At 36.4% G+C, this 15,196-nt stretch overlaps 1 protein-coding gene across 1 annotated transcript in view; it reads right to left on the bottom strand.

The window, feature by feature from the left end:
* APC (APC regulator of WNT signaling pathway) overlaps window positions 1-15,196 on the bottom strand; it is a 236,043-nt gene that overhangs the window by 165,290 nt on the left and 55,557 nt on the right. The window contains exon 3 of the mRNA XM_044662181.1: window positions 12,616-12,700. Coding sequence (XP_044518116.1) covers window positions 12,616-12,700 — 85 coding nt within the window. The remainder of the gene's footprint in view (window positions 1-12,615; window positions 12,701-15,196) is intronic.

The raw sequence follows: 15,196 nt of genomic DNA, 5'->3' as shown, positions 1-15,196 counted from the left end.
CTTTAGAGACTGTATGGCTTCTGCAATGGATTACTGCTAGCTGTTTAGGCTTTTGGATCGCTTCTAACAACTCAGTTATTATTCCTGCATGAGTTATTGGTTTTCCCGATGCAGTAATAAAACCTCGTTGTTTCCAGATCTTTCCTGTTGCATGGCAAACAGAACACATATCAAGAGTCTGTAAAAGTACTGACACTTTTACATTCAGCTAGAAGACAGCCTTGCTTCAATGCCACTAATTCTACACCCTGTGCACTAAGATTACTAGATAATGAGCCATACCACAATGTCTCAAATTCTGTGACAACTGAAGTTCTAGTACATCTGATTCCATTACATTAATATGAAGAACCATCTGTAAATAATACCAAGTCTGTATTTTCTATTGGAGTATCTTTTAAATCCATCCTAAGCATATTCACTAGATCTACTACCTCAACACATTCATGCAGTGGTTCACCATTCTTTGGCAAATCAGGGAGAAGAGTAGCTGGATTTAATACACTACATCTCTTCAACTGTATTCTCACTACCCAGGAGAATAATTTCATACTTAGATATTCACTGGTCGGAATGAGCTTGAGTAAGAAATTTCCTCATTAGTACATCTATTTGATGTGAACAATAGGCTGTTAAAAGACATTCCAAAACTAGATCAGCTGACTTCTGGACTAACACAGCTGCTGCTACCACCCTCCATAGAGTACTTTACCCACAGCTATTGGATCAAATTGACAAGTGTAGCATCCAATTAGAATGATAACTTTGTCCTAGAGTCTGTGTAAGTACAACAGAAGGTATATCTTTTGTCTCATTGAAAAACAACTGAAATGGTTTCTCATAGTCCAGGATTCTTGATACATGGCTTCTTTAAGTTTATTTAAGGCTACACAATGTCCAGGCTTCAGTTTCAAAGGTTCTGGTTCTGTATTCCTGGTCAGATCTGTCAAACACTTAGTGATCTCACCGTATCCAGGAATCCACTGTCTACAGAAACCAGTAGTTCCAAGAATAGCTCTGAGTTGCTTCTTGGTTTTAGATGCATTCAGTTTCTGGATGTCTGCTATTCTCTTTTGTGTGATACTTCTGGAAGCCTCTGTCAACACAAATCCAAGATATTGCACATGAGGCAAAACCCACTGTAATTTTGCCTTGAAGATTTTATACCCTCGCTTGTATAATTCAATCAAAAGAATCTTGCTGTCTCTAAGACACACCTTTGCATTTGGAGATGCTAAAAGATATCAGCCACAAAATGCACCAATTTACTCTCCTTAAACTTGATTGTTTTTAGATCTCAATTTACAATTTGAGAGAAATGGGTAGGTGTATGAAACCTTGGGGCAAACAAGCCCATGTCCACTCAGTTTTCTCCCAATGGAAGCAAAGATCTTTTAAGAATTCTCATGGATTCGTATCAAGAAAAATGCAGAGCATAAATCTACCACAGTGAAATATCTAGCCTGACTTGGAATGGAAGAAATTATAGCAGCTGGACTTGGTACAACTGCGTGTGTTTTGATGACATAATCATTTATCACTCAGATCTTAGATAAATCGGTAAACAGCTCGAACATTTTCATCTAATTTTGGCTTCTTTATAGGCAAAATTGGTGTACTGAACTCAGGAAAACAAGGTATTATTATCCCTTGTTGGATTAGGGACTCAATAATTGGTCTTATACCTTCTATTGCTTCCTTAGTCAAAGGACATTGAGGCATGCAAGGAACTGGTCCTTCCTTAGCTGATTTCAATAATCCTACATATGTGAATGATCTTGAACACAAGTCCTTAGGTATATCCTTGGGTATTGGATAGATAGTACCTAAGTCATCTTCTGTACTGTTGGAATCTAAGAAAAGCAATGGAAAGGCCTTCAAAGATTCCTCTGGTAGATATAAAGAAATGTCACCAGATTCCATACATCGAATAGTTGCTTACAATTTACACAGAAATCTCTGCCGAGAAGATTTATTAGACATTCTGGCATACAGAGAAATGTGTATTCTTCAGAGAGGGGTCATTTTCAGTTGCAATTTAGCTACTACCTATAGCACCAACTTTCATTGTACCAACAGCTCTACAATTCTCAGGAAAACTTTGCAAAACTGATTTACTCGCTCCTGTATCAACCAGAAGGTCATATATCTGGTCTCGAATAATAACAGATACATGTGGTTCTGTGCTATTGGGAAGTTGAAAAGTTTCGAACAAAGGTGCTAAAACAGTAACATCAAAACACAGCTCAGCTATTTCCTGTCTATCCAAGTTAACATCATCTTGAATTACAGAATTTTCCCAGGATTTTGCACTTTTAATACTCTCCTTGGTCCTTTTCACCTTTATTCTAGTATCATTGTCCTTATTAACAATCAAATTATACTTATTCAAATCACAATTTCCATTATTCTCCATAATCACACAATAATTAGAATTTCCAACAACACTTACAACACAATTTTCCTTTTTCTCACAATTATTTACAACACTAATTAAATTATTAACAACACGAAGTAAATTATTATCAATCTTAGTCAAATTATTACAAACACTAGTTAAATTACCACTAACATTAGGTAAATTGCTATTAATACCACTAACATTGGTTAAATTGCTACTAATACCACTAATATCATGTAATTTTTTAGTTAATTTAGCACCAGCACCACTTAAATTATCATTAATTCTCTTTAAATTACCATTAACATTGGTTAAATTATCACTACTGTTAATTAAATTACTATTACCACCAATTACACCATTAACACTATTCATAATTCCATTATCATTATTATACTTAACACGTACAATCTGTTCAACACTCACTTTATTCCCATCAACCTGATTAATTACTTCTGAATTTCAGACACTTTCATAATGAAGATGTCCCTCCATTCTGATTCACATGATTAGCATTTGCTGATACAACCTGGCTATACTTTGGTCGATCATCAGCCCTAATCCTGCATTACAGCCATATTAGGAGCTTGGGCTTGCATCCCTTGACAACAAGCATTTTGGCAAACAAGCCCTTTTTGTTGATGAAACCCATAATTGTTATTATTGTTCCAGTTGCTTCTTCTATTATTGTAATTATTTTATATCCATAATTCCTATTACCATTTCTCTATTGAATTAGCCCTTAAATTGACAATCTTTTACAAAATGCCCAATTCTATTGCATAAGTAATATCTTTTAGTTTGTACTAACATTATTAGGTATTATATATATATATACACATATATACATATATATATATATATATGCATTCTATTTGTTTCCCTCAACTGTTTGTGGAGACTTTCAATAACTGCATCCTTTTCATCTACAACTCTATCCTTTCTCGTGCATAAACATAGGTTGCTTTCTGTTTCAGCTGATCAAGAGAAAGCATTTCCTAATCTAGGCAATTATCTAAAAAGAACTTCCTCACATTAGGTACTGAATTCTGCACGAATATTCTTTTTTCATGGTCAATGGTGGTATCTTCCTAGATGTTGATTCCTAATTATGTCTCTGAGACCTCAATCACCCCATCAAGTGTTTCTTGACCTGTCTGCCTTGTTTGCTCAAATTTAGACCACACATTGGGCCTTCTGGAGCTGTTTTCTAAAACCTTTTGACTTTCTGGCCTGTTTTAGCAAACAGTAATTAGCAATGGAATTAAGGTACAGCTCCCTCCAATTCTCTGGCCATGCCACCATAACTTGAGCCGTTCCCGTTTCTTCCACAAATTTTTGCCTATTGTGCTTGACAATACTTTGCCTAACACAAACCAAAAGTCACTGAAGTCTGGGTCATGAGTTTTTTTTTTTTAAACATTTATTAATAATCATTTTAACATGGTTACATGATTCATGCTCCTACTTTCCCCTTCACCCTCCGCACTCCCCCCACCCATGGCCGAACGCACATTTCCACTGGTTTTGTCATGTGTCCTTGATCAAGACCTATTTCCAAATTGTTGGTGGTTGCATTGGTGTGGTAATTTCGAGTCCACATCCCCAATCATGTCCACCCAGACCCATACGTTCAAGCAGTTGCTTTTCTTATGTGTTTCCTCTCCTGCAGTCCTTCCTCTGAATGTGGGTAGTTTTCTTTACCATAAATCCCTCAGAGCTGTCCTGGGTCATTGCATTGTTGCTGGTACAGAAGTCCATTATATTCTATTTTACCACAGTATATCAGTCTCTGTGTACAATGTTCTTCTGGCTCTGCTCCTTTCGCTCTGCATCAGTTCCAGGAGGTCTCTCCAGTTCGCCTGGGACTTCTCCAGTTTGTTATTCCTTTTAGCATAATAGTATTCCATCACCCGCATATACCACAGTTTGTTCAGCCATTCCCCAATTGAAGGACATACCCTCCTTTTCCAGTTTGTTGCCACCACAAAAAGCGCAGTTATAAATATTTTCATACAAGTCTGTTTATCTATTATCTCTTTGGGGTACAAACCCAGCAATGGTATGGCTGGATCAAAGGGCAGGCATTCTTTTATAGCCCCTTGAGCATGATTCCAAATTGCCAGCCAGAATGGCTGGATCAGTTCACAACTCCACCAGCAATGCATTAATGTCCCAATTTTGCCACATCCCCTCCAACATTCATTACTCTCCCCTTCTTTCATTTTAGCCAATCTGCTAGGTGTGAGGTGATACCTCAGAGTTGTTTTGATTTGCATTTCTCTAATTATTAGAGATTTGGAACACTTTCTCATGTACTTATTGATACTTTTGATTTATTTACCTGAAAATTGCCTATTCATGTCTCTTGCCCATTTATCAATTGGGGAATGGCTTGATTTTTTATACAACTGCTTTAACTCCTTGTATATTTGAGTAATTAGACCCCTGTCCGAATTTTTCGTTATAAAGATTTTTTCCCAATTTGTTGTTTCCCTTCTGATTTTGACTACATTGTTTTTGTTTGTACAAAAGCTTTTTAGTTTAATATAATCAAAACCATTTAATTTACATTTTGTAATTTTCTCTAACTCTTGCTTGGTTTTAAAGTCTTTCGTTTCCCAGAGATCTAACAAGTATACTATTCTGTGTTCACTTATTTATAGTTTCCCTCTTTATATTCAAGTCGTTCACCCATTCTGAATTTATCTTGGTGTAGGGTGTGAGATGTTGATCTAAACCTAATCTCTCCCATATTGTTTTCCAAATTTCCCAGCAGTTTTTGTCAAATAGTGGATTCATGTCCCAAAAGTTGGGCTCTTTGGGTTTATCATACACTGTCTTGCTGATGTCATTTACCCCAAGTCTATTCCATTGATGCTCCTCTCTGTCTCTTAGCCAGTACCATATTGTTTTGATGACTGCTGCTTTATAGTATAGTTTAATATCTGGTACTGCTAGGCCCCCTTCCTTCTCATTTGATGCCCAAAAGATTTTGCTCAAACCCTGAACTTTAAACTTGGGTATGTCCACCCGCCTCATATGTGTTTCTTGTAGACAACATATGGTGGGATTTTGGTTTCTAATCCACTCTGCTATTTGCTTCTGTTTTATGAGCGAGTTCATCCCATTCACATTCAGAGTTATAATCATCAGTTGTGCATTTGCTGACATTTTCAAATCCTCCCCTCTTCCTACCCCCTTTTTCCTTATACTTTTTCCTTTTAAATCAGTGGTTTGCTATTGAGCCGCTATCCCTTATCCCCTCCCTTGATTAACTTCCCTTTCTACCCCCTCCCTTATTTTTCCCCCTCTTTTTGTTTTTAAAGGCCTTATGAATTCCCTCCCCCTTCTCCCCTCCCTTTTTTTGACCTCCCCACTCCCCTGCTCCCTTAGGTTTATCCCTTCTAACTTTCTCAGAAGGGTTAGATAAGAGTTTTATGTCCCAATGGATAGTATAGCTACTCTTCCCTCTCCGGGTTGATTACACTAAGAGTAAGGTTTGATTATTACCTCTTAATGCTCTCTTCCTCTCCTTCTTATAATAGTATTTGTCCCCTCTCCCTCCCATGCCCTCTTTGTGTGTAATAGAATATCCTATTTTCTTATTCACTCAAGTTTCTCTTGGTGTCCCCTGCTATTCCCCCCCCTTTCCCATCCCCCATGTCATCTTAGATTATTTAGTGTTCCACCCTCACCCTGTGAATTATTCTTCTGATTACTATAATAGTGAATATTATAATAGTGAACAGAGTTCACTACAGAGAAATATACATAACGTTTCTCTACACAGGAATACAGATAATTAGATCTCACTGAGGCCCTGAAAAAGGCAAATTTAAAAATTATAAGTTTTCTTTCTTTCCCCTCTGTATCTTATTTACCTTTTCATGTTTCTCTCGATTTTTGTGGTTGGATATCAAACTTTCCATTTAGCCTTGGTCTTTTCTGTGCAAATACCTGGAATTCTTCAATTTTGTTGAATGCCCGTACTTTCCCCTGGAAGTATATAGTCAATTTTGATGGGTAGTTGATCCGTGGTTGCAGGCCCAGCTCTCTTGCCTTTCTGAATATCGTATTCCAAGCCTTGCGATCTTTTAGCGTAGAGGCTGCCAGATCCTGTGTGATCCTGATTGGTGCTCCTTCATATTTGAATTGTTTCTTTCTGGCTTCTTGTAAGATTCTTTCCTTTGCTTGGAAACTCTTGAATTTGGCAATTATATTTCTGGGTGTTTTCTTTTCTTGATCGAATGTCGCAGGTGTTCTATGAATCCTTTCAATGTCTATATTGCCCTCTTGTTGTAGGACTTCAGGGCAATTTTGCTGCATTATTTCTGTTAGTATGGAGTCCAGGTTTCTATTAATTTCTGGTTTTTCTGGAAGACCAATTATTCTCAAATTGTCTCTTCTAGACCGGTTTTCTTGGTCTGTCACTCTCTCATTGAGATATTTCATGTTTCCTTCTATTTTTTCAGTCTTTTGACTTTGTTTTATTTGTTCTTGTTGTCTTGACAGATCATTAGCTTCTAGCTGCTCAATTCTAGCCTTTAGGGACTGGTTTTCAGCTATACTCTTTCGGTTTTCGGCCATAATCTTCTGGTTTTCGGCTATAAGCTTCTGGTATTCCTTTTCAATCTGGTCATTTCTGGTGTTCAATTTGCTTATCAGTTCATTTGGTTTCTGAGCCTCACTTTCCAGTTGCAAGATTCTACCTTTTAAACTGTTATTTTCTTGCCAAATCTCTTCCATTTTCCTCAAAATCTCAGTTTTGAACTCTTCCATAGCTTGTGAGGAGTTTTCCTTATTTGAGGAGGGTCCGGATGCTTTTTTGTTATCCTCCTCTGATTGCTCAGTTCTCTGGATTTTCTCTGTGTAAAAGTTGTCAAGTGTTAAAGACTTCTTTTTCTTGTTAATCTTTCTCTTCTGAACTTCCTGAGACTGGGTAGCCATCGTTAGCCCAGCAGCTTCTCAGGTTTATCCTTATGCTCAGGGTCTGTCCGCGGTCAAGCCCCCTGGTGGATCCCCTTGCTTGATCCTCTGCCGGAGGTTTTTTTACAAGTCTCAGGGCGCTGCTTCCACAGTCGTACACCCGTCCACGCTGGTTCCCCACTCAGGATTTCAGAGCTTTAGCTTGTGGCTGTATCTACCTCCACCCACGCCTCCTCGGAGCCTGAGCTCTGAGCCCGCCTGAGCTCTGCTCCCACACTCTGCGCCCTAAGCCCGCACTCAGATTTCGGGTGCGTTCTTTGGCTTTTTGGGGTCCCAAATCTTGCTGCTCTCAGGAACAGGCCCCGGAGCTGCCAATGACTCGATGGGTGCCCCAAACTTGCTCTATTTCTTTTTAGCTGGGTTCGGTGCTATAAGTGCAGTGTGTGGAGGGGGTGGGGGTGGGGTGGTTGCTCAGCCCGCGATTTAGTGAGAGCTGTTTCACCCCTTTATAGCATGGAAGTGCCTCGATTCCACGTACCTTCCACGCTGTGCCCTGTTGTGGGGTTCCTCCGTTCGTCTGGACTTGTTTTTATGTTCCCTTGAGGAGTTTTGTGTGTTTCGGTCAGGAGAGGTTAAGAGCTGCTTCTTACTCTGCCGCCATCTTAACCCGGAACCTCTGGGTCATAAGTTTTTACCAGAGATCACAACACCTTTACAAATTTATCCAGTTCATCAGAATTTTGGTGATTTCCTCTTAATAGAGTCAATATCCTCAGCCATAAATCTTGTGTGCTGTTTGACATGAAATATACCATCATCTCTCACTATGGGAAGGTCATGCAAAGGGAAAAGAGAAACTGGCTCACTCTTGCTTTCCTGGATCTTATTCTCTTGCTCTAATTTAGTTTTCCCACTAGCCTTATGACCAGATGCTTCCTCTTGATGTTCTTGTCCAAGACCACAAGCACCGCCAGCTTGTATGTACATTTCCAAATTATCAATTTTTAATCGCATCATTTTAAAAATTTGTTTAACTTCTGAGTCCATAAAACATCATGAAATAATGATCATACACAACATATCCAGTTAACACAATCATAGGCATGTGAGCTAATGTATCCAACACAGTTATAGCCATTATTGGTTGAGCAACATCACAATCCAACACAAATATTATAATATTTGGGTATAGTTTTAAACCACAGATATGGCAAAAACAACAACCCTTGCTAGAGTCCAAACAACAAATAGTCTATGGAATCTTCCATGATCATACTGCCTACTAATGTAGTACTGTGGTGTTCTTAGTCACAAAGGACTGGCTTGTATACACTATATATAACAATACTTTAATAAAAATATCGATAAACAAAGAAACATAAGGATAGAATCAAGCAGCAAAACAAAGAGAAAAAAACCCTCTCTCTGGGGATATTTAAAGTCTAGTAGTAGTATGGCTGTACTCAAGAATGTTATGAATGCGTGAGAGAATGGAGCAGCCTGCTCTCACTGGCTCAGCACTCTCTCAGAACTTTCAGTCCCTAGCCAATCCCTAGAGACCCCAAGAGAATTTTTCCCTAAGAGTCAGAAGCTGAAATAGGTAAATGCCTTCACAGTATAACACAAGGGTAACACACACAACCAGGACATACCCACATACCCACAAGTGATAAGATACACAAGATAACTGAGAATGTACACAAAAGAGATGTGTGGGTTGAGTAAAAACACATTGGTTGGTGAATGACAGTTGACAATTAATGATCACCACTCAAGCTGGGGAAAGACAAGGGTTGAAGGCTATCTTTCTATGGATTCTCTCTTGGGTTTGGAGGAAGGCACAGGAAGTAAAGTAAAACTGTTTATTAAGAGCTTAAGGATTAGGTAAAGAGGGAATTGACAAACTAAAACTACTTATCTAATGGGTAAATTCAAGGACTAGGAGATGGGACAAAACTACACTAACTCTAAGTTCAGACTGACAGATCCAGCCTATAAGGTTAGGAGGGAATTTGAGTCTCACTGCAGGCATCCACTTCTGTTCCAGCAATGTTCAAAGCCACCAGGAGTCATAGCAAGTAAATCCACAAAAGGAGTAAAGTCAAGGAGTTTCATATGTCCACCAATCAAACCAGATTCATTGCTCAACTTGATCTTTCCCAGGGTAGATGGTTTTACAGGAGACAGTTAATTTTCTGGGCTCTTCACCTCCAGCAGCTAAGGAAAACCTCTAACTCATTAATCCCCAAAGTGGGTGCCACCACCCCTTGGTGGGTGCTGCAGCAATCCTGGGGAACGGTGATGGCCACATGTACATTTGGGGGCAGTGAATAACTGTAATGGGGCGGTGATAGTATATGACAGGGGGTGCTAAGTAATATTTTTTCTGAAAAGGGGGTGGTAGGCCAAAAAAGTTTGGGAACCACTGCTCTTAACTGACATCCATTGCATCCAGAGAGTCTCTCAAAAAAAGAAGTCTCGTAACTTATGCCTATTTCTTTGCCTAATTCTCTTATAACAGTGTGAAATATTTTAGTCTGTATTGCTTTTATTATTAGTAAATTTGAGAACTGTTTCATATATATAATGATCATTTACACATCTCTTTTGAAAAATGTTCATCTATAAAATGCCCTTGACCACATAACAATTAAGGAATGCCTCTTGGTCTTATATATTTGTACTTCAGAAATAGATGATGGGAAGATTCTTCTCCCCCAACTGCCACTAGATTATTTCTTCTTTTTAATTCATGTAGTAATGGATTTTTATTAAAGGAATAGATTTTTAGAATTCTGTGTAGTTCTGGTCCTTTTTTTCTTTTGTAACTGCCCTTATCTATTTCCTGTATGCTTAAAAAAATTCTATCCTTAAGCACCTTTTAATCTCTGCTAATTTCCAATTTAGTATACAACACTGAATATCAATACTCAATTTGCTTAATAAATCTATCAGGGATACTTTATGATCATGGTGTATATTCAATTATTTCTTTCTTTTGAATTATTTCATAAAGTCCTTTCCATATTTGTTAATATTCCTCATATTTTTGGTTTTGATAATCTAGAAGTTCTTTTAATGTGGTCTTTTAAAATTTACTTTCCTTACCCACTTGGTCCTTACTGTGGCATATGACATAGTTAACTAGTCTAACTCTAGGTTTTTTAGGAGTAACTATGTGGATAGAGTGCCAAACCTAAAGTCAGAAAGACAACTTCCTGAGTTCAAATCTGACCTCAGACACTTATTAGCTGTGTGACTGATCAAGTCACTAATTATATTTGACTAAATTTCCTCATCTATAAAACAAACTGACAAAGTAAATAGCAAACCACTTCAGTATCTTTGCCTAGAAAATACCAAATGGAGCCACAAAGAGATAGATATGACTATTTTTGCCAGATTGATTTTAATTTTTTTTCATAAACAAGAAAACACTTAAAGTGCTACATCAGATTGCTTATCTATTCTTTTCCACTGATCTACTTTTCTAACTAGGGTATTACTATAACTATTTTTATAGTTTTGATAACTTGTTTTACTATAAAACATGAAATATAGTAATCCTACTTGTTTTTATTGCTTTGATATATATCACATATGTTGCTTCAAAAAGTTTTCATTATTTTGTACAGTTGTGTAAAGTTTGATACAATACTAAAATTTCAAATTAATTTACGTAGTAACTTCATTTTTATTATGCTGGCATAGCACAAGCATGAACAACAAAAACTCTATAGTTATTTGTTACCTTTTAGAAAGTCTTAAGAAGGGTAAAACACATCTTTGTAATTTTATTTATACAAATCCTAAGGGTTTCTTGTTTGGAAAATATACCCTAATATTTTCTGCATTTTGTAGTTATCTTTTTTTTTTATTCCTTACCTTCTTTCTTAGAATCACTACTAAATATTGTTCCAAAGGAGAAAAGCAAATAAGGGCTAGGGAATTGGAGTTAAATGATCTCCAGGGTCACCCAGCTAGGAAATGTCTAAGGTCAGATTTAAACAGAGGACTTCTAGTCTCCAGGCTTGGCTTTCAATCCACTGGGCCATCTAGTTACCCCTTTGTAGTTATCCTGAATGGAATTTCTCTGTTGTCCCCTTCTGATTTCTCCCTTCCTATTGGTTTTCTGTTAATAATGCAAACAAGTGTATTTTTCATCAATTTTAAAAATTAAATTAACAAAAATCTATTTTTTCTTCCTCATACATGAAAAAAAAAAAAGCAAAAGACATTCCGAATGGCATTCCTGTATTATCCATGTCCAAAGATTTTATGTCTCAATTTGTACCTTAAATCTTTCAGGTCAGTAGTATATTTCATCAGAAGTTCTCTGGAATTATTTGCTTAAATGTTTCAAAGTTGTTTGTATTTACAATGTTATTTTTATTGTATAATTGTTCTCCTGGTCTTCTCACTTCATTTTGTTATCAGTTCATACAAGTCTTTCAAAGTTCTCTGAAACTTCCTCATATTTCATCATTTTTTATAGTACAAAATCAACTAAATTCACATAAAATATTTATTTAGCCATTCTTCAATTATTAGGTTCCCTCTTAGTTTCCTATTACTTGTCATAAAAGAGCTGTATAAGTTTTTTTGTTTATCTGGTTCTGTTAAGGATACAGGCCTACTAATACACAGAATTTAGTAACTTTGGGGGCATAGTTCCAAAATGCTTAAAGAATGACTAGACCAATTTATAACTTCCAACAATAGTGCATAAATGTGCCTTTTCCCCCCACAGATTTATTTTACTTATTATTATAATAACACCACTTATTATTAATTTTACCAGTCTGGTGGGTATAAGGTAGAAACTCAGAATTACATAGTTTGCATTTTCCCATTATTATTAATGAGACATTTTTTGCAAATGGCTTTCGATAGTTTGGATTTCTTGATTATTCTACTATTTTACTAAAGCCATTAATCATCTTAAAAACAATGTGGCACTATGAAGAAATATAGCTTTATAATCAGGAAATCCTAGATTCAAGTTCTACTTCTAACACATTCAGATGTTTTATTTCACTTAACCTCTCATTGTTCACTCTAAATGTTTTCTGACAATTATAAGTCATAGGACAGCTGTTGACCTGTATTTGTAAAGGGAGTTTCTAACTGAAAGAAACCCTATAAATGAAATTAAAGAGTCTGTTAAAAATTTAATTATCCTTAACAGAACCAGATAAACAACATTGTAATTTTTAAGATACTGAAAGATATACAATAAGTGTTTTATTTGCATTCTTAAAAATGTGCAGTACTTTTAAGCCTACCTTTGAGACGCTCCAACAAATCAATTTGTCCAGACGAAGCCATTGCTTCATCTTCAATACTTCCTTGTAACTGTTTAAGTACTTCCTGTAAAAAGAACCCCACATATAAACTTCACTAAATTTTAAATAACTTATGTGAAATGTGATGAACTTGTTTATAAAAACCCTTTTGGGTGAATAACAGCATTTCACATTTTCTGGTAGTTAAAATCCTCATCAAAATAGTAGTTTGTACTATTCAAAATTTAAAAGATAAAGTCTCTGACAAAAACTTCTGATATCTAGACAATACTGACCTGAAATAAGAAATGAAAATTTAGAAACACTGGAATATTTAACAAATGTTACTTATTTTACTAAAGAATAAAGAATTATATGATTATGGGATGCATAGGGTCAGGAAAGAATCATTGCTTTTCACTAGAAAATGCTTTTTATTGTATAATTCATAGGATTCTTTGTAGATGCTGTTTGATGAAAAAGGGTAGGAAATTAAACAAGAAAAGGAGGTATTAAAGAAAGCTGCTTTGAGTGAAAGCAGCAGGGTGGCAATCTGAAGAGTAGAGAGAAATAAAGTAAGACAGTCTCATGCCAATGTAGTCTCATGTCAGAGCCCTTGAAGCAAGGGAAGACAATTTCAATGCTTATCTTTTGACAATTGAATGGGCTTGCGAAATCTCAAATGATTTTTGACATAAAAAAGAGGACAGATAGAAAAGATATATTTATTGATATTCCAAGAGTGTCTGCATTGGAAATATAAATATGAAAAATGATAAAGGCTGGTATAAATATATATATTATTAATTTAATTAAAGCCATGTTTATAGATAGAGTTATCAGACCACGCGCTTGTAAGCATTCAAAACTGCCGCCTCCATTACTGCCTCCTGTCTGCTGGCCAAGAGAGCCTACTGGCAAAGAGGCCACTCCCTCCTAACCCAGGAGATTTAAGCTCTCCCCTGCGTCAAGACGTCGGCCTCCCCAAGCCCAAAGACCCAGAAACGGAAACCAGTTGGACCATGTTGGATCACGGGAAATGTAGCTTTGATACATTTCCCATGTCCATAGAAATATATACACTTTTTAGATGGCTTTTCCCAAATTTCACTTTTACAGAAGCCTGGGATAGACCAGATGCAATGAGGAAAGGCTCCATCCACAAAAAGCCCAAGAGGTATACCATACCTAAAGGGAACATACAGATGCCAAAAAAAAAGATTTCTTGTAATTATGATTTACCCTCTTTTGCCTCATGTGCTAACTCTTGAACCCTTTCATTTTAAGACTTCTTTCTAAATTATCTACTGGTGGGAAAAAATGCCAAGGACTTTTGGAGGTACTATATCTTTTATTCCAATTATACCATTAGTAATACATGTTCCTAAAATCTTAAGCCTCTTTGACTAATGGATATCAACTGATATTTAAAAAGAGAGAGAAGAAGAATACTTTTGGATTCTCCTGAGCTACAAAATTAGAAATCTGCCCCTCAAACTTATTGGGTTACATCTAAAATCCTGAGGGGAGACAGAGTAGCTGGCTCTGAGACAGGTCTAGCCAGTCTGAGTGAAGTAGGAAGATCTAGAGCTTGTTCTACATTAAGTCTGGACAGGACCTTGAAGAGTTATACATTAAAGACCCAATCTTCCTACTAGAATCAAATTACTGCAGAAAGAATGATAATCACCTTGACATTATCCTGTCTCTTTGTTTACTTATCAGTAAATAATCTCCCTTGTCATTTATGCAATAATTATTTTTAAATATATGATCTAAGTTTTTCTAATATATTTATGAAATGAGTGGCAAATGTATTATTTTTCCCATTCAAATAAGAAAACTGAGGCAAATGTACCATGTGACTTGCCTAAAGCCAAATGTACCCTGATCAATTTACTGTTCCTTGTACCGTTAAAATATTTTATATAAAGATTTCATTAATGGTCTTTCCCTATCCAATAAAAGGGATTTCCTCTCTTCCTTCTCTAATTCTTTATATACTATAGAAAATGATTCCTTTTCAAATTAGTTTTTCTGTCTTTAGAGCAGGAAGCCTTTGTTAGTTTTTACATAATTCCTGATGATTATGTCCTGGCTTCCACTTTTTATGGCATCCTTCTAATGCTTTGATGACATCTAATTGAACAAATATATAAGCACTTATTCTATATAGCATATCATAGTAAGCAGAAAAATGGCAAAAACATAACAATATTTGTAAAATCCAAGCAAATAGAATACTATGAAGAGGAAAAGCAGAAAAAGAGAACAGTACAGGTAGATGTATTAGGAACACATTTTGTTGGCAACGCACAGTAATATGTAGAAAGGAATCCTAGAGGTTAGAAAGGAAAGATAGTGTCAAACGTGTATGTATTTGTGTGTGTGTGCGTGCGCACATGTGTGCACAAATACTAAATTTAGAACTTTTGGAGCTATTAAAAGACCTTGGACATAAGAGTGCTACAGTAAGATATATGAACAAGAAACATTATTACATGACAGTGTGGAAATGGTTTGGAGAAGGGAGAGAACTAAAGTAGGGAGTTCAATCAGGAAGCTATTGCAATAGTTTAGA

This window comes from Gracilinanus agilis, chromosome 1 (assembly GCF_016433145.1).
Source record: "Gracilinanus agilis isolate LMUSP501 chromosome 1, AgileGrace, whole genome shotgun sequence".
Lineage (NCBI taxonomy): Eukaryota > Metazoa > Chordata > Mammalia > Didelphimorphia > Didelphidae > Gracilinanus > Gracilinanus agilis.
The sequence above is the reverse complement of the archived record's forward strand: the minus strand, read 5'-3'. Positions and strand labels throughout refer to the sequence as shown.